This window comes from Maylandia zebra, linkage group LG22, assembly GCF_041146795.1.
Source record: "Maylandia zebra isolate NMK-2024a linkage group LG22, Mzebra_GT3a, whole genome shotgun sequence".
In the NCBI taxonomy this organism is placed as follows: Eukaryota; Metazoa; Chordata; class Actinopteri; order Cichliformes; family Cichlidae; genus Maylandia; species Maylandia zebra.
The window spans coordinates 21,160,030-21,182,696 of record NC_135187.1 but is presented as its reverse complement, the minus strand read 5'-3'; the positions used below and the strand labels follow the sequence as shown (position 1 = coordinate 21,182,696).

At 43.2% G+C, this 22,667-nt stretch overlaps 1 protein-coding gene and 1 long non-coding RNA gene across 3 annotated transcripts; both read right to left on the bottom strand.

The window, feature by feature from the left end:
- Positions 1 to 547: 547 nt before the first annotated feature.
- hepacam2 (HEPACAM family member 2) lies at positions 548 to 15,260 on the bottom strand. The gene is made up of 10 exons (XM_004547931.5): positions 14,108 to 15,260; positions 10,154 to 10,271; positions 6,119 to 6,478; positions 5,729 to 6,016; positions 4,258 to 4,557; positions 2,599 to 2,724; positions 2,149 to 2,170; positions 2,020 to 2,054; positions 1,553 to 1,626; positions 548 to 1,457 (listed from the first exon to the last, which is right to left on the bottom strand). The coding sequence occupies exons 2-10, from the start codon at positions 10,218 to 10,220 to the stop codon at positions 1,347 to 1,349; spliced, it is 1,383 nt and encodes a 460-aa protein (XP_004547988.1). The 5' UTR covers positions 10,221 to 10,271; positions 14,108 to 15,260; the 3' UTR covers positions 548 to 1,346.
- Positions 15,261 to 17,681: 2,421 nt separating this feature from the next.
- LOC143414802 (uncharacterized) lies at positions 17,682 to 21,382 on the bottom strand. Of its 2 annotated transcripts, none has more exons than XR_013095476.1 (3): positions 21,211 to 21,382; positions 17,953 to 18,121; positions 17,682 to 17,870 (listed from the first exon to the last, which is right to left on the bottom strand). It is a non-coding gene; the product is annotated as an uncharacterized LOC143414802 (long non-coding RNA). The 2 variants fall into 2 exon arrangements; XR_013095477.1 differs by lacking the exon at positions 21,211 to 21,382 and adding an exon at positions 18,197 to 18,266.
- Between the last annotated feature and the right edge of the window lie 1,285 nt (positions 21,383 to 22,667).

Genomic DNA, 22,667 nt, shown 5'->3' with positions numbered 1-22,667 from the left:
TCTCTCCACGCTTGCCCCTTTATTTGTATTTCTGTATTTCTTCTTCTGTCCACAACACATATATGTATGCGCGCGCACACAAACAGGAGCAAGCGCACACTCGTTTCTATCTACTCGTGACAAGGTGTCAGCGGGAGCAGGTGGAGGGCACTACGCCACATGCTGAACCATCCGTCTGTCGCTGCCTATCTCTATCAGGTACACAGCATACCAATACAGCGAGGCTGAAAGAAGCTAGCGCTCTGCAGCAGTGTTGGGACTGCAAGCACAACTCTTGCGGGGAGAGAGATTACAGCCAAGACATCAGACAAAGACGGACTGTGAAGCAACAGAACAACTGACAGCTTTGCTGGCTTCAGCTATTCTTTTTTTCCAGGAAGTGTGAAAGAACAAATGTTCATTTCAAGCCATTACTGCTTTTGCCTTTTTACAAAAAAAAAGGCAAACTAAAGCAAAAATACGGACATAATTGCAGAATTCGCAGATTAGAGTACATTGTCCTTGTTTGATGTCAGCAAACAGCGCATACTCCAATTGACCAGAGTAGTAAACAGTTATATTTTTAATAAAGTACAAAACAAACATGTGAATGCAAACTGTACAATAATGAATTACGAATTCCTTATCATTGTCTTTTCATTGAGCATTTCATTGTGTCCATTATGAGAAGAGAGAAAATGCTACATTTGGGGAAGCAGGGCTGAAAGTTTTAATAGGAATAAATAGATTAGAGTGAAACATAGGAATAGAATAATATGTATAAAGAATCTGCTGGATAATCCATGTACAATATTTACAGTTAACCTGAATATATATTTCGTACTGCATTAATTATAACACTTCTCACAAAATATACTCTGTCAGCAGGGAACGCTAAATTAAAATGATAATATTCATGGGTTTTTTTTCATCTACATTTTAAATAATAAATCAAGGAATGTGGCAATTTCGGCACCTTGGATGCATTAGAAAATCTTCAAAATAAGGTAAAACTGAATACTTCTAATTTGCTTAGTTTTATATAATCTTCACCTTAAAACAGAAAACAAAAGGTTTTTAACTTCAGTTATGCTTTCACAGAAAAAATAAAAATGAGCTGAACATACATTTTCATTTCACACCAATGTCAGCAAAATACACTTAACATCCGTCCAAAACTCTCGTCAACAGCAGTGCACTATCAGGTTGTGTAATCCCACAAGTCTCCTTCATCCCTTGTGCAAAAAACCAGGCCACCAAAACCAGTGCTTCAGGCTTTGATAACAGAGACTTAAGAGAATAAAGCTACAACATGAAGTCTTCAAGTTAAACCATTTAAAGTTCCATCTCCGCTCTCCAGCCAGACTTTACTTCAGCAAACTGTGACTCGGAGTTTCAGGAACGTGTCTGATCACATCGTAGATAGTAGTATGCATATCTTGAATCGATTCGAGACGAGCCAAAGATCTGCACGATGCCTGGTGGATTAGTCGTACGTGCAAATTAAAAGCATTATAAAAACAAAGGATTTTGGACAAAATTAGTGTTGCTGCTTCGTTGGTTGTGAAAATACCTGTGTAGATTCCGTCTTCCCAGGTATGGAGACGAACTCGTAGATGCCAAAGTCCTCGGTTGCATCCTCGTGACCTGTTGATACACATTTTGATAAATCAGAGCAAAACATTTGCTACAGTACAGCTGTTAATGTCTAAAGCCTGTCAGACTTTATAATGGCATGGTAAATTATATGATGTCATAAATCTAAAAAAATAAAACTGCTCTAATCTGAGTTAAATTCTCCTTATCTTGTTTGAGTTAAGGTCAGTTAAGTTGTTTAGCTTTCAAACTTGCTTTTTTGAAGCTGATTTGTCCAGTAAATGCCCTGTTCATCTACTATTTCCAATCCAGTTCCTTGTTAAATATGATATAATGCATGTGTATAAATAAATATGAGAGTTATTATGCGGGGATCACTAATAATTAATGTTTTTGACAGTAAGAGGGAAAAATGAATAATCTGTGAACAAAAAAGACGTTTACCTGAACGATGTGGTCGTTTCTGCTCTGAAAACGGTCTGCTCAGAAAAAATAAAAATGTTAATTGAAGCTTATGTGGGGAAAAGACACAATGGTAGATTTTTGAAATAATTTCATAATAAAGGTTCTTACTTGTTGTAAATGCTCATAAGCACTGGTGATAAAAGAGAGGGGAACGGGAATGAGAAAGAGAGAAAAATATAAAGTCACGCATGCAAGCGACAGCATAACAAATGTGACCTTCACTTCCTCAAATAAAGAAGTTACTTTGCCCTTGTTTCCTTTAATCTAACATTTGCAAGTCATTTACATTTTCCCAGTAACATTTTCTTTTTTTTGTTTGTTTTTGTTTTTTCCACATGAAAAAGTAGGCAAACACACGTGTTACTAATGACATTAATTAATACCATTTCTAATTACATTTCAAGTCAAAATGACTGCTGTGGAAAAGGTTTATTAAATTCCACATTCAAGAGCTTGGAAACCAGGGGGAAAGAAAAATTGAACTCACAGGGATTAAAAACAAATATGGTTCTGTAAAAAAAGTGCTTCCCAAAGCAACAGAAGAAAACAGTATCTAACCTCTCTTTGGATGACAGGTTCTCCTGAGGAAGAACAGCAGCATAAGGCCAATGACAAAAAAAGAGCAGACAGTAATGACTGCCAGCGGTGATACAGAGTTACCCTCTTGGGTGTGCTTCTCTTTCCCTGTTAATGAACAACAGTCACATGAATGATACATGAACACACATTTGAAAGTAATCCAGTTTTGTAGGAATGACAGAGTTAACAAGTTGGTCTTGGTGCCGGGGGGCAAAAAACAGCCCCCAACCTGGCCCACTGGACAGCTTTGGAAAACGTAAACTTTATTTTCATAGTTTTCCCAAATTTAAGATTCCTGTGCAGTGGCCCTTTATACTTCAACAAAGTAATTAACTAACAGATAAACAATTAAATTGCAATTTTCATGTTATTTTTTTCACTATTTACTATGTATATTTTATGAATACAGGAAATTCTGGCCAATGAGCTAAAAGAAAGTTTTTTGTAACATTTTCTTTCATTTACTGAAGCAGCATCTGTTTATCACATAGAAATCTGAGATGTGTTATTGAAATCGTGCTTTTGTGTCTTGCAGTGAGATATCTCAGGGATATTGAAGTCGGCTACAAAAACAAGCAAACAAAGGCTTTAGTGAAATTTACTTTTCAGTTTAAAATGTGTTAAATTTTATGTATGATGGTTTTTTTTAGTAGCCAGTGAGTTAAGATAAAGGCTAACGGTATCTAGCTAGCTGTCTTTTAGGTAGCACTTTAGCTAAATGAAGTTACTGAACTTGACATTTATAACAGTTTCCTGGAAACTATTGTTTGTTGCAATGTGTTTAAGCTGTGGTCTGTTTTGTTTTTTATTTTTCTTGAGAAATGAAACCAATTTTATTTATGTGTTACCATTAATTAGCAGGTATCTAACCAAACCAAGGTACAATGCTAACTAACCAAGCTAGCAAGCATTAGCTGAAAATATGGAACTACACTCTCTTATCCACAATTTATCTAAATATGATCAGGTCAGGTGCCAAAATAAATACATAAATAAATCATCCTCTTTTACAGACAGTAGATAGTATAGCCTTCCACAGTGGCTAACATGTCTGTAAAATGCTTGAATTTAAAACTGTAATCATCAGAAAAGATTTAAAAGATTTCGATGTCAATAAAAAAAGGGCATCTGTTGTCTCCTTAAACAACGTGTTAAATCAGCCAGTATCAGCAGTAATCATAAATGTCCTTTTCTCAGTATCACCCAGGCAACATATTAATGTTGCATTCAGCACACAGAAACTCCATATGCTATAAAACCTTGTCAACAAACATAACAGCTGTTATCCAGTGTTTACTTTCCCAGCCACTGAACTTAAATACATGCTGCAGGTACTGGAGCCTAGCAACACAGATATAACCTTAGTTTTATAATAATGTACTGTATATTTCATTATAGCCATAACCTGGTCTGACTTGTCAGCTTTTACGCAGTGTAATGCTCCAGTTATAGTATTTTCTCTCCCTAACTGTTCCCAAAAGGTGGTCAGTGCTTATCATTGGCAAGGATTATCTCGAAACGCTCACCCAGCTCTTCTGCGTTTGGCGTGACACACTGTTTGCAGAGTGTTTATCTTAGAGGATTCCCAAAACCTACCCACGCTCTCCTCCCTTTTGCCATGTTCCACCCTCTACCCACCTGTTCCCAAGCTGGCCACCACCAGAGTAAACTGGGCTTCGTCCTGCTTTTGCGTCACGTTGTTGAAGGCACGGCAAAGGTACTCTTCAGCCTGGGCCAGTCTGTAGGAGCGCACCTCTAGCCGAGGGCCCTCTGTGACAATCTGAGTTGCATTGCGGGTCTTGGAGATCCACACATAGTTGTTAGGTGGGTTGGAGTCAGCCTGGCATTCAAAGAAGACCAGCTCCCCAGGGTTGATGGTGAACACCTCCCCTGTGCGCAGGCCCTGGACAGAGTTCACCTCAAGGTTGTAAGGGCCATCTGTGTGGGCCGGTGGAGAGTGAGAAAAACATGACAGTTTGCTGGTGAGATGTTGCTTTGTGGGTAATTTTCATGAACCATCCAGCTCTAAGGCATGATTGGGTAGCAGAGGAAAGCAGGGTAAGAAAAGTGAGTTTCTAAATACAGGGTCACAGGTCTGTACACGGAGTAGTGGGATAAATACGGGTGGGTGTGTTGACAGTGCCAGTGGAGAACACTGAGACCTAGGTGAGGCGGGGGTGGACTAGCACAGCACCGAACGTGGGCTGTCGAGAAAGCGCACTACTCTAACTTAAAATAAGAATTGTCTTTTTCCAACACAGTCAAGCATATTATTCACAAACATATTAATATACATTTTAGATAAAACCCAACTGTTAAATAAGAAAATTATCTGTTAAACGAGAATTACTGTAGTAGCAATTAGCTATTAGTAGCAAACAGCCCAGTTCACTATCAGCTGGTTTTTTATTGCATTTTCCAGTGAAAGCAAACATTAGAAGGAGACCGGCTTTACTAGAAACTCAATACAGTAAAACTGAAAGAAACCAAGAGTGCTTCCTGCAGGTTGAAACACAAACACGATCTGCCTATGCAAACAAAAATGATGTCACCGCCAAGATGAGAACAACACACAAGACTAAAGAGGTGGAGGTAAAAATGTGCAGGAAGCTGTAGACAAAACCTACGACGCCTTTCTTTTGTCACGCTTCAATACAAAGTCGTCTGTTTTGTAAATATTTAAATGCATTAAAACGAATACCCAGGAAAAATTACGCATGCAGTACGTTCTCAGTTCAGCCTCATACTGGCACATCCAATAAAGTCTATCAGTGCATCTACGCCGTTTATAGTAGAACAGAGGAGCTCTGTAAGATAAGTCTGCTCCCATGCAAATACCATCCCATAACAGGCACATGTTTTTTTTTTTGTTTGTTTTTAAGCTGATAGTAAGTAGGCTGATCTCACTAAAATTTACACATGACCCAACATTTCCAGCTATTCTGGAGAAGAGAAAACAACAAGGTTTAGGATGAGTACAGGAACACATATGTGACATTTTAGATTTTTAATTGTTTCTATAAAATAAAAACCTTTATAAAGCAGCTCTCAGACGTGAACACAGTCATTACAGGGTTCAGAAACCGAAGAATAAGCTACAGCTACTCACAGTAGACGTTGAGTTCCGCAGCCCTGCTGTGTTGGCCCCGGGTGACCGGGTTGCTGGCCACACAGTGATAACTTCCCTTGTCCTCTTTTCTCACAGGGCTGATTAACAGTGTGGAGTTATCTTGGGAGTAGTGGTATCTGTCACTGGGACCCAATGCAACATTATCCCTGAACCACTTAAACATAACTCTTGTTCCGTTCTCAACAGAACAAGTCAAGGTGACGTTTGCTTTGTCCTCAATGACTGCATAGGAAGGGCTCTTCTCAATGGCTGGTTTGGACACGGGAACTAGTCAGGGGTGGAAGGCAAGAAACAATTAATATCTGAGCAATGGCTAATTAATAAAATTAAATTATGGGAAAGATAAGGTCTGAGAAACATGCAACTCACCATCTACGGTTACACGAATGGTTTTCTCCTCTTCAATGTCTCCTGGTTTGTTATCATGCTTTATGTTGATGCTCAAGTGATAATCTCCTTCATCTTTTCTGTTTAAGTTCTTGATTTCCAAAGAAAAGGTGGAGTTGTTGAAGACGAGGTGGTCACGGTGCTTCATGCTTAAGATTGTATTTTTTTTGGTGAATGTCACCAAAATCCTGGGCTTGGTGCTGCTCATCCCGGTGTGACACCAAGTTCCCTGAAATTCTGCTTTGTCCGGTGAAAAGTTGGTTTTCACAGACAGGAACACAGAGTCCCCTTCAGTGACATGCCTCACCGACGGATCAATGTGAATCAGTTCGGAGCTGACCTCTGAGTTGATGCAGGTGGTGGGAGAAGGAATGAAGGAAAACTCAATTACTGCACAACCAGTGAAAGGTAACATGTTAGATTGTCCATGTGACACATCATGTTTCATACAGAGAAACTCTTTGTATACACGATGACTCCAGCAAGCTAATGTCTACAATTAAAACTACAATAGGCTTATGGGGTGGGCAGCACGGTGGCACGGTGTTTAGCACTGTTGCCGCACAGCAAGAAGGTCCTGAGTTCAATTCCACTATCAGGCCGGGGTCTTTCTGTGTGGAGTTTGCATGTCCCCTTGTGTTTGCATGGGTTCCCTCCGGGTACTCCGGCTTCCTCCCACCGTCCAAAGACATGCAGTTTGTGGGGATAGGTTAATTGATTCATCCAAATTGCCCATAAGTGTGAATGCGGGAGTGAGTGCGAATGGTTAGCCCTGCAGTGTACCCCGCCTCTCGCCCTATGACAGCTGGGATAGGCTCCAGTGCCCCCCACAACCCTGAAAAGGATAAGTGGAAGCGAATGGATGGATGGAGGCTTATGGGGTACTTGGAGGTTGAGCAACAAACTGTTCACAAAGTAATAAATTTCACCATCTATAGAGGCAAGATTTGTACTTTTTCCACAGCTTATTTCTGGAGTTTTAGTTGCTACACACTTCACTATGATAGCTAGCTAGTTGCTAACTTATTTAGACTTCCCATGCGTTTCCTACACTCACACTGTAAACTGGACTGATTTTATTTTTCCTTGTTTTCTGTACTAAACTCTTACATTGGTGCATGGCCAAAGTTTCCAATAATGAAGTCAACCCATGTGCAGAGTAAACCCTTTGAAGCCACAACCTCAGGACTCAGACCGCTTGAAACAATCAGCTTCTGACATTTTTTCCCCCTTTTTGGTCTGTATGATGTCCCTCAGAGTAGATAACCTTAATATGGACATATCAGGCACGTATCTCTGGCTGTGAGCAAACCAGCAACACCTACCCCCTGTTTAAACTTTCTCTTCATGAGGAGTCAGAAAAAAATGGAAAATATGGAATAAACAAATGTTTTTAAACTGTGAATAAATAAAAGCTACAGTAGTGGAGTCAAAGAATTGGAGATGGGATTGATAAAGGGTTTTTTTCCCCATGGAAACATGTCAGCTGAATTAGGAACTGACAAAGATCAAACTGAACCAAACTGAGCTCAGAGAGACCGCAAAATCGGGCAACAATCGTCTGTTTTGTTTGACAAGAAATCATATTTTTGCCTGTGGTTATCAATATATGACACTGATATATGAGATGCTACAAAAGATGCACTGTCTGATGATACAATAGGCTTTTCTGTGTACCCCACTTTAAAGTTGACACTATCACCCTGTTGTGCATGTCATGTGATAGAGCACTAACATTGATAAAAATACTTTCATTCAAAATTGAAAAATATGACATGCATTAGTGATTACTGGCACTTGGTAACAATCTGATATTATCATTTGACACTGCTTTATTTCAGAATTGTCATTTTGTGGGTTGTTGGAGGATTCAAATGTAAAAACTGGAGAAAATTGAAAGAAAAAGTTGTTTTTTGTAATTATGTAATGCTATAGATGCAATATATCGAGGAGATTTCACTTTAAAGATAAAGTCAGTCCTGCATCCTAGTCTTCAAAGTTTCCAGGTCCTGAAACTGCTGTGTGTTAATATTGACCTAACTCCCTACGGAGTGACATTGTTGCCAGACAAGGATCAGGCTCTGTCTCTTTTATAGCAACTCGTTGCGAAACAAACACTTGAGCTGTGTGAAGTAACTACAACTGCTGATCTATTGCATCTTGTGGTCTGTTAAAGCTGCGGCAGGTTGCCGGGGCAGTTTGTCACAGACAACCTTGAAAAACACAAACAGCCGATAGAGCTATCAGTGTTTTCCAGCGCATGCTGCCACTTCAGCCGGAAGGTCGAGTGGTTTTACTCAGCCTGATGAATGAATGATGTCATTAATTTACATTTTTAAATGACCACATCTTTCCAAAATGCACTGAATTACATCTGTGCTGCGACCTGTGTTCACTTGACATTTTACATGAGGTGAAATGATTGAGTCCATTTGGATGCCAGGCTGAGTTAAGCAGCAGCATGTGAGTAGGCAGTGCTGCTGTGAAACAAACTCACGAAAACTTCACAGTTTTTGTTCATAGTTATCTCTTTCAACTTCCTCTTTCTGTGCTCGAGTGTCTTTGTCTCGCTTCTGTTTGTGCATCTTCTCTTTTTTCGGCACAGAAGAAATGTCTTGAAGATCGGTCGTGAATAACAGTTTTTATAGGCTGTAGATCAAAAAATGTAAACTTTGAATTCATCAAGACTTAATTATGTTTGTGTTACACATCATACTGCGCAATCACGATAGGAAAAATGGGGCGAAAACTCGAGAAACTTTTGTTTTTCCTGTAAAACCATATTTTCCCTCATGTCCCTTGCTGTTCCTCTGAGCTGTCATGTTTTGCTCATGTTGAACATTACAATAGATCTACTGTCTGCTGTTATGTCCTAAATAATGCATGCAGCACAAACACCACGGTGACACGTCCCATTCTTATAAGACCGCAGGCCAGTTTCGGTGTGTGTGTGTGTGTGAGTGTGTCTGTGTGTCAGTAGCAGGAGTGTGTCTGTGTTTACACCAGCCGAGATCCGTTGAAAAGGCAGAACGAGGAGGAGTGTGCCGAGCCCGCTCCCTCACTGTTGTCCCCAAACAACATGGATATTGTGGTGGTGATTACAGACACAATGATTACAAACACTCTGAGGTGAGAGGGAAGCTTCGTTTGGTGGCCTTACCCCCACGTACACACATACACTTTCGTGTGGAGACCCAAAAGCACCTGCCTCTTATCACCCTCACACACATCCAAGTTGTTTGGATACTAAATAGAGTCACCTCACCGCACGTATCCAAACGCCACCATCTTCTGTCCTTTTTCAGATAAGACGAACGGGGCTTCTCAAGGATGGCTGTTGATACAAACATCAAAGTAGACGGGAAGCCAAACTTGGGGGATTTTGCTGTTGGCTTTATCAGGTCACACGACACGCACTATTACACGTTTGTTATCTCATAGTCACACTGCTGTGGCCTAGGTCATTTCTTCTTTCCAAATGACCCTGTTTTTATGTCTACTCACGGCCAACAACAGAACAGAAAAGCTAATTCTGTAGAGTCATGCAGCAACGAGTATGGAAAGGACATGCAAAAGGAACCAGGACGGACTACGTGGAAAACTTTACAGCTCTGAGATTTTAAACACACCGTCGGGAGCTCAGTTTTGTTCAGTTTAAAAAGCTTGTCAACCAGTTTCCCAAATTATTACAAGATATTAATGCCAAGTTTTGCTTTTTTTTAAAAAAAGAACACAAACCCCACTCTGGGTGTTGTTAAATGGAGTTCTTGTGCCTATAAAGATCCATATTTTAAGGTTTACATATGTTGAAAATGTGTTTCTCAAACAAACTACATCAACGATGTGAGTGAACATTTTTGTTACTGTACACCATGAAAACTTCCTCAGCTCGCCCTTCAGTTTCTACCAACCAAGCAAACACAGTAACCACAGCAGCAGCCATCACTACACCAACACAACACTGACAGCTCGGGCACAACGTCCTGTCGTGACAACTCAACACAAACCCGCACTCACCTGTTAGGATGAACAGAAGGCAGAAGGCAGAGCAGGCACACAGCACAGTTCTTCCTGTGGCCTCCATGGCATCTTATCCTCTGGGGATATGTGGGAATTCTGACAGGCAGTGCAAGGACTGAGGGATGGAGGAAGAGGAGAGGTGTGGAAGAGAAGAGGTGGTGGTGGTGGAGGAGGAGAGAAATGTGACTGGTTGTGGTGACATTTGCCAGGGAAATAAGAGGAGCTGGCTTTCCTGCATGCAGCTCTAGGCCCCTCCCATGTGAACCCAAGAGTACGAAGAGGTCCACATGGCTGAGAGACAACACAGTGTGTTCTCACATACACACACACACTGAGCTGCCCTCAGGTTGAGGATTTGCACTATATCTAAGGGAAGATGAGACATAAAACTGTGAAAGAGCAGAATGGAAACTGTGTCTTTACATTAGACCAGCTGTCTGCTGCTTCAGACCCCCGGGCTGTGAAATAAAGCCTTTACCTGCTAACAGCAGTTTTGTTGGCTTAATGCGCTTTCGGCTGACATAACAGTCAGCAAACGCCACTCTGTGTGGAATGATTTTGTAATTCTAGAAATAACAGAAGAAGAAGAAGACAAAGCGAGTGATACTGGGGTAAGACCGAGGAATGTATATGCCTTTAGGACATCTAAAGACTCTCCTCAAAATCAGAGAGAGATACACATTTTCATATTGTCTGTGAACCCTGAGGACGCTGTGAGGGGAAAACGATTCCTTGGAGAAAAGCTGAAGGTTTCATCTTATGGCATTAATGGCAAATGGGAGTTTTTTTTTTTACATTGCTCTTACTACGAGGAGACTGTGTCACTTTAATTTAGGTCATTTGTAGAGATAATGAGATAAAGCTCTTAAAAAGCACCTTTTTTTCCTGTCAGTCCAGCGATCCCGCATAGTCTGAGAAGATGTTAAAAAAGGTTAAAAATAGTCACATGTTAAACACTAACATGCTTTTCCCACAGTGACTTGTGCAGAAGAGTTTTACTTTGTAGATTACCACCCTCATAAAGGGTTGGATTGGGAATGAACTGCACAGTGAATGAATTAAGCCATTGTACGCCGCATAAATGAGTGCCTAGTTTGGTGATGGCACCATTAAAGAAAGTCTCTTTTTTTTCTGCTGTCAAGCACTTAATCATGGGATCCCTATTTACTGAGAAAACTGAAAAGAATGATTAATGGTTAAAAGTGGCTTTATTAATAATAATAATAATAATAATAATAATAATAATAATAATAACAACAAAGAAAAAAAGTCAATTAAGCTTTTGTTTATCGGAGCACATTCTTCAGCAAATCTGGCACCCCTCAAAGACAGTTTCAAATGGTCCCAGTGAAGAAATCCTAATAAAATAATTCATTTAAAATAGTTGTGGTTGCTGAAAGGTGCTGATAACACCTAAAAGACACAAAACATTGCTGCAATTGTCCTTTTTACTGCACTTTATTACAGAGAGCCTGCAAGTTTTCCATTTCACCTGTAGATGGGGTCAGCGCATCGTCTACAGGACAAAGTCTTACAGTGTCTGCAACAATAAGCTGCACAACCCTTCAAAATAAAGGTTCTAATTTGTCTTGTAAAGTAAGTAAGTAAAAGTTTATTTGTATAGCACATTTCACAGACAGATGTCACAAAGTGCTCCACAAGAGAGCTTATACTGCATTTAAGGATATGTAGCGATCGTGGCTCAAGAGTTGGGTGTTTGTTTTGTAATCGGAAGGTTGCTGGTTCGAGCCCCGGCTCGGACAGTCTTGGTCGTTGTGTCCTTGGGCAAGACACTTCACCTACCGCCTACTGGTGATGGCCAGAGGGACTGATGGCATGATATGGCAGCCTCGCCTCTGTCAGTCTGCCCCAGGGCAGCTGTGGCTACAACTGTAGCTTGCCTCCACCAGTGTGTGAGAGTGAATGAATAGTGGTATTGTAAAGCGCTATATAAATGCAATCCATTATTATTATTATTATTATTATTATTATAGCACATGTACAGGGTGGGCCATTTATATGGATACACTTTAATAACATGGGAATGGTTGGTGATATTAAAGTCCTGTTTGTGGCACATATGCGAGGGGGCAAACTCCTCAAGATGGGTGGTGACCATGGTGGCCATTTAGAAGTCGGCCATCTTGGATACAACTTTTGTTTTTTCAATAGGAAGAGGGCCATGTGACACATCAAACTTATTGGTAATGTCACAAGAAAAACAATGGTGTGCTTGGTTTCAACATAACTTTATTCTTTCATGAGTTATTTACAAGTTTCTGACCACTTATAAAATGTGTTCAATGTGCTGCCCATTGTGTTGGATTGTCAATGCAACCCTCTTCTCCCACTCTTCACACACTGATAGCAACACCGCAGGAGAAATGCCAGCACAGGCATCCAGTATCCGTAGTTCCAGGTGCTGCACATCTCGTATCTTCACACCATAGACAATTGCCTTCAGATGACCCCAAAGATAAAAGTCTAAGGGGGTCAGATCGGGAGACCTTGGGGGCCATTCAACTGGCCCACGACGACCAATCCACTTTCCAGGAAACTGTTCATCTAGGAATGCTCGGACCTGGCACCCATAATGTGGTGGCGCACCATCTTGCTGGAAAAACTCAGGGAACGTGCCAGCTTCAGTGCATAAAGAGGGAAACACATCATCATGTAGCAATTTCAAATATCCAGTGGCCTTGAGGTTTCCATTGATGAAGAATGGACCCACTATCGTTGTACCCCATATACCACACCATCCATCCAATGTGAGCTAGTGTCAGGTTTTGTTTGTTAACTTCACCATTCACATAAAAGTTTGCCTCATCACTGAACAAAATCTTCTGCGTGAACTGAGGATCCTGTTCCAATTTTTGTTTTGCCCATTCTGCAAATTCTGTGCGCCGATCTGGGTCATCCTCAGGGATGTTCGACTAATGCCACTCTCCAGTGACATGCGGCAAGTGCTACGCTGTGGGCTCTTGCTGAATGAAGCTAGGACAGCCACTGATGTTTCTTCATTAGTGACAGTTTTCTTGCGTCCACATTTTGGCAAATCCAAGACTGAACAAGTTTCACGAAACTTAGCAAGCAGTTTGCTGACTGTAGCATGGGAGATGGGTGGTCTCGTAGAGTGTCTTGCATTGAAATCTGCTGCAATGACCCGGTTACTGCGTTCACCAGATATCAACACGATTTCGATCCACTCCTCTTCCTATTGAAAAAACAAAAGTTGTATCCAAGATGGCCGACTTCTAAATGGCCCCCATGGTCACTTGAGGAGTTTGCCCCCTCACATATATTAATGTGCCACAAACAGGACTTTAATATCACCAACCATTCCCATGTTATTAAAGTGTATCCATATAAATGGCCCACCCTGATTCATGTTTTTTTAAAGGACTTAAAATTTTGTATTTTCTTTAATTTTGAGATTCTTACCTGACACCCCCACCCTTCCCCCACCAAAAAAAAAAAAAAAAAAAAAAGATAAATAAATACCTTAATTCAATTCAGTTAAAGACCCTACAGTATTGGGGGGGGGGGGGGGGGGGGACCTATTAGCAAGCACTTGGGAAGAAAAAGCTCCCTTCTAACAGGAAGTAATCTCAGGCTAACCAGGCTCAGGAAGTAGCAGCCATCTGCCCTGACTGGTTGAGGAGAAGGCGACAAGAAAAAGGGAGCATTAAAGCTCACAACTGTTTGTTCAAATCTGTGACATTTTGCAGCTACATTGCTTGTGCAAGTAAGTAAGTTCCTAATAGGTCATAATATTTTGACAGCTCCTGATTATTCCAGCTGTGACTAATAGCAAGAGCACTACGTGCAAAATGGGGGGTATTTGCATTCAAAACAGAACAACAGATTGTCACAAGACCAAAGGATATTGAGAAACTAAACAGAGGTTGCCTAATGGCTAGGTTAGGATGGGTTTTTGGTTTACACACTGACCTTTTGACTTGACAGGCCTGGTGAGTGATGCTATAGAAAAGCAGAGCCATCCTTCCTTGACCGGAGAGCTACTGTCACGGTTTGCGGGGCAAGCCGTGTGGAGTTGAAATAGGACCCAAAATGCGGCAGCTCTGGTGCAGATGAGTGTTTATTTGACAACCGAAAATACAAACAGCAATGGTGTGGGTACCATGAAACAGGAAAACCTAAACTGGGTAGAACTAATAACACAAACCAGAAACGAGGATGCAGGGAGGTCCGGGGAAATACATACGGGAAGACGCAGGGAGACCGAGGGGAAACAACACAGACGAACCAGCAACTACCATGACAGAAGACACAACTTAAATACACTCAGAGAACACAGGGAGATTACACACAGGTGGGGAACACAGGTGACACTGATAAACATAACGAGACAGGGCAGGAGTGAACACAACATGACGCATACTGACGAGAGACTGTCAAAGTAAAACAGGAAGTACACAGAGGTTCAGACAGGAGGAGAGAGAGCACGGGGAGAACACAGACATAACAGGCTGGGGGAAACATGGACTAAACACAAAGAGAGACGAGAGCTCATAAATACACAGAGGGGCACAAAAGGGGTAAGAGTCACAAAGGGAAAACACTTAGGGAACACCACAACAGGACACCTCAGAAAACATGGCCTAAATAAGGAGCGAAAATACAAGGAACCAAGAATACTGGGCCAACATGGCCCAGGACCATGACAGCTACAGGATTAAAAGGGATCAAGATCATGTCAAACTAGCCAGCATACGCAAATGTCACTTATGACAGAATAAGAAATGCTCCTGCTTTACTGCCTTCGACATTTGGTAAAAAGGTGATCCACTCTGACCTAACAAGGCTTGCACCAGTATATAATTTGCATATAGTGCATCAGGGTCTGATATGGCCTTTTTGGACCACCTTACCAAAACCAAGACTCGGCAGCTGAGTGACACACCCACACAGCCTCAAATGGGGGCCCTTTGGTTGTGCTACGACATGTCACATTTTCCATTTTCAGCCTCCCAGCCCATGTCTGCCACATTTCAACATGAGTCTACCCCTCTGGGCTCCTTGCCTCCTGCAGCCTCCAACTCTTCACCAAACTCTGATTGCTTTTTTTTTTTTTTTTTAGTTCTCTTCATTCCTCATTAATTTCAAAATTCAGCCAAACGTCTATATATTTTTGTTCTCCCTACCTCCTTCACCATTTTTTATTACCCTTCTCCTCTCTTCTCCTTCATTCCTCCTCTCTCCTAGCAGCCTTGGTTTCCAGCTGCAGACACTCAGAGCAGACACAGCACACTAGCCCACATCAAGGCTGCACTACTGGCACTCATGTGCATGTATGCGTGCGTGCGTGTGTGTGTGTGTGTGTGTGTGTGTGTGTGTGTGTGTGTGTGTGTGTCTGGAGCAGTCATTACAGTGAAGCCACACTGGGTTGTCATAGGCCCATTTGATATACTATAGGCTACCATCCATACTGATTTCTCACTTCCTTGTAGGAAATAAAAATAAATAAATAAAAAATAAAGCTCTGATGTAATGCCAGAGGCTGCTTTGGTTTCAAAAGAAAGGATGTGGAAGTGTACAGATGTGAGGTCTCAAATATGCCTTATTTATCTCATAACACAGACGAGGTCACAGGAAGAGCCAGCAGTTTATAGAGCAGCCGTGCACAGTCTGAGTCCGTCGATCAGCGCATGTCACACCTTGGATAAAAAAAATGTAAATACTTGTCAGTTTCACATGTAGAAATGTAAGTCTGTAGCTGAAAGAAAACAAGAAAGAAAGCGCGGGGTTAAGCGGAACCAAACGGGGGGGGAGGGGGCGGGGGACGGCTGCACAGCATTGAGCGTTGCGATTGGATGACGAAGTTTCATTCACTCATAGATTTATAACGGTGGGAAAACACTGAATGTTGGACACACACGTGCGTGAGTGAGTGTGAGTGCACACCCGTGTGTGTGTGGGCGGATTCAGACGCATGTTTCACTTTAAGTTGACATGTGAGTGGCTTTTTTTTTCATGCTGAACCCTTTAATCACTCTAGATCTAGTGTGGCACTTTTATCAAGCCCAGAGTGCTCTGATAAAGTAAGTGCGACTCCTGAAGAATACATCATCATCCTCCACCCTAAAGCAGTCAAAACAGTGTGAGAAGCTTTCAACAGTGTGTGTGTGTCTGTGTGTGTGCATTCAGGCTTCTTCTGCTTTCCACACATCCGACCTCTATCTGCATGACGACCAGATATCCTTCAACAAGCCACTCAATTGTATGTCTTCCTTTGGTGCAGCTTGTATACCAAGTGTTCCTCTGTGTGTGTGTGTGTGTGTGTGTGTGTGTGTGTGTGTGTGTGTGTGTGTGTGTGTGTGTGTGTGTGTGTGTGTGTGTGTGTGTGTCTGTCACTGTGGCAAGAGCCTCACCCCTTTAACGCATTCCAGTATCCAGCACCCACGCACTCACCATGTGACCACAGTCAATGACAGGAAATAAGCTGATGTCAAATCTTGCTGCCTGCAACCCAGATCCTCTTCAGCTTCCAGTTAAACACTCAGCTTTGTATGCCTGAAACACACCCAGAGCATAGAGCTCAGTGTAAATCTATAGGAAAAGGGGTGGCATTTTTATGCAGTTCTCTTTTTTCCTATATAATGCTGCGGTTTTTTTTTCCTCGCTTGAGTAATTCAAAAGACATGCTGTGGATGTGATTGAGCACATACCTCTTTTATATGCCCTTCTTAAAAGCCCATTCACTGTAGCGCATGCGGCAAAGTGTCTGTCAAAGGCAGGTGTAGCTCTGATAAAAACTTTCCTCAACAGTTATGTTTACATAGTTGACACCTGTACACACACAGACATATTATCTTGTTTCCTGTTCTCCGGCCTAGAGCCCCTTAGAGAGATTAGAATTCAAAGATTGCTGTTTAGAATATAAGTTCTTTTTTTTTTTCATCTGAGACATGTGTCATACTGGGAGGAAAAGAAAAATAGATACACAGACTAGATTTCATTAGTGTTCAGACGTGATTAAGTAAAACGTCTGCGTGGTGCAAAGTGTATGCTTTCTAAGCTAGAGAAATTAAAGTGCACAAGTTATTCCACTGCAGTCATTCCTCACTGCTTAATTAATTCTTCAGCAGCATTTGGTTCAACACATGCACCTCTGTGAGAAAAAAAATCAGTGTTTACATCACACGTGCCACAAACCAAACTAGAGTGTATGTGTGTGTGTGTGTGGGTGGGTGGGTGCACGTGCATGCATACAGAGTTGAATGAACACAGCCACTTCTATGTTCTCTCCAGCAGTAAACTGTTGGCTGTTAAGACAGAGCATGATCCCAAACTGAAAGTCAGTACTCCCTTTGCTCAGGTCTGTGCTTGTCTGCTTTGCTTAGTGCAGAATAAGAGAAAACTACACAATGCTTACAACAATCCAGGAGAAAAAGGGTGTATATTAAGCCTATATGACCAGTGATGGTGGTTTGGTATGTAGTATCTGTCAGGCGCAGTGGCCCGTGGACATGGGATGGACTCAAGTGCAGATTCAAAACCGGAGGCCAGGGGTGAGGTGTAACGAAAAGAGATTTTATTTTACAATGCTCAGAGGCTAACAGAAAGTGCAGACTAGAATCAATGAACATAAACTAGATGTCTGAGGCGAGAGAAAAATACTGTGATGATAACTAGATGGCAGGGATAACTGGGTGCAGGTACTGGGCAGGGGAAACTGTGGCGGGCCAGGGCACTGAAACAGAGGACAGAGCAGTCAGGGGAATTCCACAGAGGGTTGCGAGTGAATCTAAGGATAGTACACTGAGCTGTCTTACAAGCTTGCAGGTGGGGGTTGCGTGGAGGGGGGAGGCAGGAGAGGTCCAGGTGGGTGCTGCATGCAATGCAGGGAGGCAGGCAGGAGAGAATGGCAGCTCCAAAACGGAGAGGGATTACCGGCGGCAGCAAACTGGTATCCAGGAGAGCTTGCTAGGTGGGTTTCAGAGGCTGACGAGAAAAACAGAGATACAGTTAATACACACGATTAGTCACCAAGGAACGGACGTGAGGCCGAGAACTGACTAAAGTTGGCAGATAATCTGGCGAAGACCAGTTGAGTGCGCTGGTCATAAATACTGCTGGTACGATTGCCATCAGGTGAGGAACAACAAAGACTCCACCCAGTGGGGAGGAGCTGATGCTGTGGAAAACCACCCAGACCACGACAGTATCTTGCAGTGTGCTTTTCATTTCCTGATGGCACAGTTTTAGACTTTGGAGTTACCATTGGAAGCAGTGGCCAAAAATATAAACTAGCTGGTGGCAGTAAATGTGTAGCTGTCTTTTCTGCCACATACTCCTTAGCAATGTTAGCATTGTTGCCTCACAGCAAGCTAGTCCTGGTTTTGAAGCCGCCATCTTTCTTTGTGGCATTTGCATGTTCTCCCCATGGGTTCGGTCTGGGTTCTCTGGGTTCCTCCTACAGTCCAAAGACATGCAGTTAGTGGGGTTGGGTTCATTAGTGATTCTAAATTGGTGTCAGACCCAGGGTCCATGAGCAGTTTTGGACTTGTTTATATGTTGCTGGTGTGCACCGTGATTATGTGTTGTGTTTGTGTCCCTGGGTTCCCTTTGTACTGTGTGTGTGCGTGTGTGTGGTGTCCTGGTTTTCCTGGTGTGTCCCGTTGGGAGGCTGGAGGAGGAACACACACACCTGCAGATGATCAGGATCATCTGGGAGCAACATAGCAGTGTGGCTGAGCGCTCCTCGACGCTGGATTGTTACGTGACTACCCGTCAGCGTTTTCAGCAAAATCAATGAGTGTTAGTCTGTCGCTAGTTAACGGCTACCTCTGTGGATTTTCCAGCAGGAGTGCGGGAACAAGAGTGCAATGAGCACAAGTATCACAGGAGCGGAGACACGGAGCACGAGCACTGGGAAGAAGACACGACACTGGAGTTGGAAATGCAGGGGATTTATTGTTGTGTACTATGTACTTCACCGTAAATAAACCCAATGCATTCATCGCACTGCGTTTTGGGTCATATTTTCCCCACATTCCCACAGTCTGCCAGCTCAACGTGGCAGAACAAGCCAGCCACAATGGGCCCAGCGGACTCAGGAGTCGCCACGGAGGAGGAACTGCTCTCACAGCTATGGGATTACTGACAGAGCATAATCCGGGCTGCGGACCCAACCAAGAGACACGTACAGGTCGTGTTCTTTGATGAGTTTCTGTCCTCCACATCTTTTCCCCTGAACTTTATGGGTTTTAAAAAAATAACACGTATTGTAATGGATCTGAGGGCAAGCTCCTGTTTGAGTTGTTGGCGGCCCGAGGAAGGAGGATTCTGCCGTGCTCCTGGGAGCCCTTGCCGCATGGGTTTTCCAGCATCTCCGGCTGGCATTCCAGTCAATGTTTGCTGCCAAATCGCTCCATCCTCCCTTACGGGAGAGACGGCGCCCTCACCATCATTATCCCACTACACCTCCACCCACTCCTGCGGCTTCAGCCCAGTCAGCTGGTGACGGACCCACGGCCCTCATCACTGCAGTGAGTAAACCGGACTCTGTTATTTTTATTAATCCTTCCACAAGGGATTTACATGCCAAAGTACCGGAGTTGACCTTTTCCCCTAATGTGGTCCCACCTTCATGGAGGAGATGGCGCCCGTGCCTTCGTCACACCACCAATCAACCCACTATTGTGGCTTTTGAAGAATCAGCTGACTCTGGGCCAACCGCGCAAGGAGCCACAGTGAGTAAAACAGACTCTGTTGTTGGAGAAAATGTTTTTGCAGAGATACAAGAAAGAGAGACAGCTTCATCTAAACCCAAGGACAGTGCCCAGTCTGTTAATAATAAAAAGAGGCCCACACTGGAGCCTCTTTTTACTTAAAAGCTTAAAACCTCTGTGTTGCCAGAAAATGAACATGAACTGACAGCTAATTCTGAGTCCGTGTTTGGTGACTGTTCTCCTTGTGCCCCTCTGAGTCCAGAGTAGCAGAGCCTGTAGCTCAGTCAGTAGCTCAGTCACCGGATCAGCAACTCTCATCCTCTGCTGGATGTTCTGAGAAGCTCATTCAGACAACTGAGGGCTGCATATCACTGCCATTACTAGAACAGACTATCTGCACTGCACAGCCCCAGCTGCAGCATCCCAAGCCGGCTGTGTGCCCTGTGCAGTGGCAGTTAGCGTTGCTTCAGCCAGAGGATTCTGCACCTTCTGGTCCTGCGTCTACTCCTGCTGGACGGTCCGAGGGGCCCATTCAGCCCCACCATCATCTCACTTGCCTGCAGCTGCTACACCACCATCATCTGTTCAACCGACTGAAGCTGCCGCTCCAACATCATCACAAACACCTGTGGCATCTTCTGCTCATCCGTCTGCAGCTGCTACCCCACCATCACCTCACCTGCCTGCAGCTGCTGCACCATCGTCATCTCCACCGCCAGCAGTCACTACGCCACCGCCAGGACCTGCTCAGCCCAAGTCGGAGGTCTGTGCGGCAGAGGGACCCATTCAGCCCAAGCTGGAGGTTGCCACGTCACCTGACAGACCTCCTCTGCCTAAGCCGGAGGTCACCATGTCGCCTGAGGGACCTGCTCAGCCCAAGCTGGAGGTCAGCACGTCATCAAAACCTGCCACAAAACCTGACGTGAGGAGGTCACGCCACCTGAACTGCTTTGTTGCCACTGCTGGATCGGCAGCTGCCCTCCAGTGTCGCTATGTCGCCACCACCGGACCCATGGCAGGCCACTGGAGCTGCAATGCTGCCCATGGTCGGCCGCCTGAGCCACTAAGTTGCTGCCACCAGCAGAGATGGGCAGTAACGCATTACTGTAATCCGATTACTTTTTTCAAGTAACGAGTAAAGTAAGGGATTACTATTGCAAAAAAGGTAATTAGATTACTGTAAGCACGCTGCATTACTGCGTTACTAAAACCGTGATTTTCTTGTGAGAGTGTCTCATGACAATGACGTAAGCGAGTGCGACGTTTGTGGCAACAGCTGTCTGCAGATCAACAGTGGATAATATATCGAGTGCGGGAGAGAGTATCAGCATGCAGCGTTTAAAGCATGGAAGTACTGACCTTACTTTGAGTTTGATTCCGTAAAAAGTGACAAAAACATTAGTGTCCGTTGTGCAGTGTGTGGGAAGAAAACTTCTTTTTACAGTGAAAAAAACCCCCTAAAATTCCGAGCAAGCACCGAGTGCGCTGCCACGAAATGGGAAATTCACAGAGAAACTCGTGGAGTTTTCCACTGCCTGCTGCGACACACCTTCACCAGGGCAAACCTCTGCCTGCCCTACTCCTGCAATACAGGTGAAAATAGAACAACAGTCTGAGTCTTTGATTTTATTTATTTTCTGCTGTGTTTCACTTGCACTTGTTTGAAAGACTGAGTGTAAACACAAAAAAACTATTTTATTTTATGTGCTGGAATGTGCAGAAAATAGGTTTAAATATTAAACAAATTTCTTCCAGTCAGAGAATGTTGCATATAATTTAATTTTTGCTTGATGCATAAAGTTAAAAGATTAAAACTAATAAAACAAGTTTTAAAAAGAGACTTTTTCATTTGATTAAATTTTGTATGATGGAGTATGCATAAAAAGTAGAATTGGGCTGAAAGATCTATTGCTTTATTACCTATTCAGGTTGTAAATCCTGTTTTTAAAAAGTAACTAAGTAACTAATTACTTTTGAAAATAAGTAATCAGTAAAGTAACAGGATTACTTTTTTGGGGGAAGCAATCAGTAGTTAGTTACTGATTACTTTTTGCAAGTAACTTGACCAACACTGGTGGCCAGATCCGCCGCCGCCCACCAGAGCTGCTATGTCACTCCTGTTGAGAAACCGAGGAGCCGGGGTTTTCTCCCTGGAGGTATCAGGCAGAAAATGTTCTCCATGACCGAAGGTAGACTGGGTCATCCACCAGTCAGAAGGTCGGAGGTTTGATTTCCAGTTTCTCCACTATGCATGATGAAGTATCCTTGAACACGACACTGAGTTGCTCTTGATGGATCCGTGTATGTACAGGCATCGAAAAAAGCACTTGCATGAATACATGTGTGTGACTGGGTTTGGCTTTTAGAAATCATGTTGTGTACTCAATAAGAGTAGAAATTAGCACCAGTCGTTTTCCATATGTGGAAATAATAGCAGCTTCTATTGTGGATACAAGCAGCAGAAATAAGCTTTCTCCAAAGAGTGAATGGCCTCTCTCTTAGAGATCGGGTGAGGAGTGGCCATACAGAAGGGGCTCAGAGTAGAGCCGCTAGTCCTCCACATCGAAAAGAGCCAGTTGAGGTGGTTCGGGGCTTTGACAAGGATGCCTCCTGGGCACCTCCTCGGTGAGGTATTCCGGGTATGTCCCACTGGGAAGAACTCCAGGATCAGACCCAGGACACTCTGGAGCGATTATATCTCTTGGCTGGCCTGGGAATGCCTTGGTGCCTTGGAGGGAAGTCTGGGCTTCTCTGCTTCGGCTGCTGCCCCCGCGACCCAGCCCCAGATAAGCAGAAGAAAATGAATGGAAGGAAAT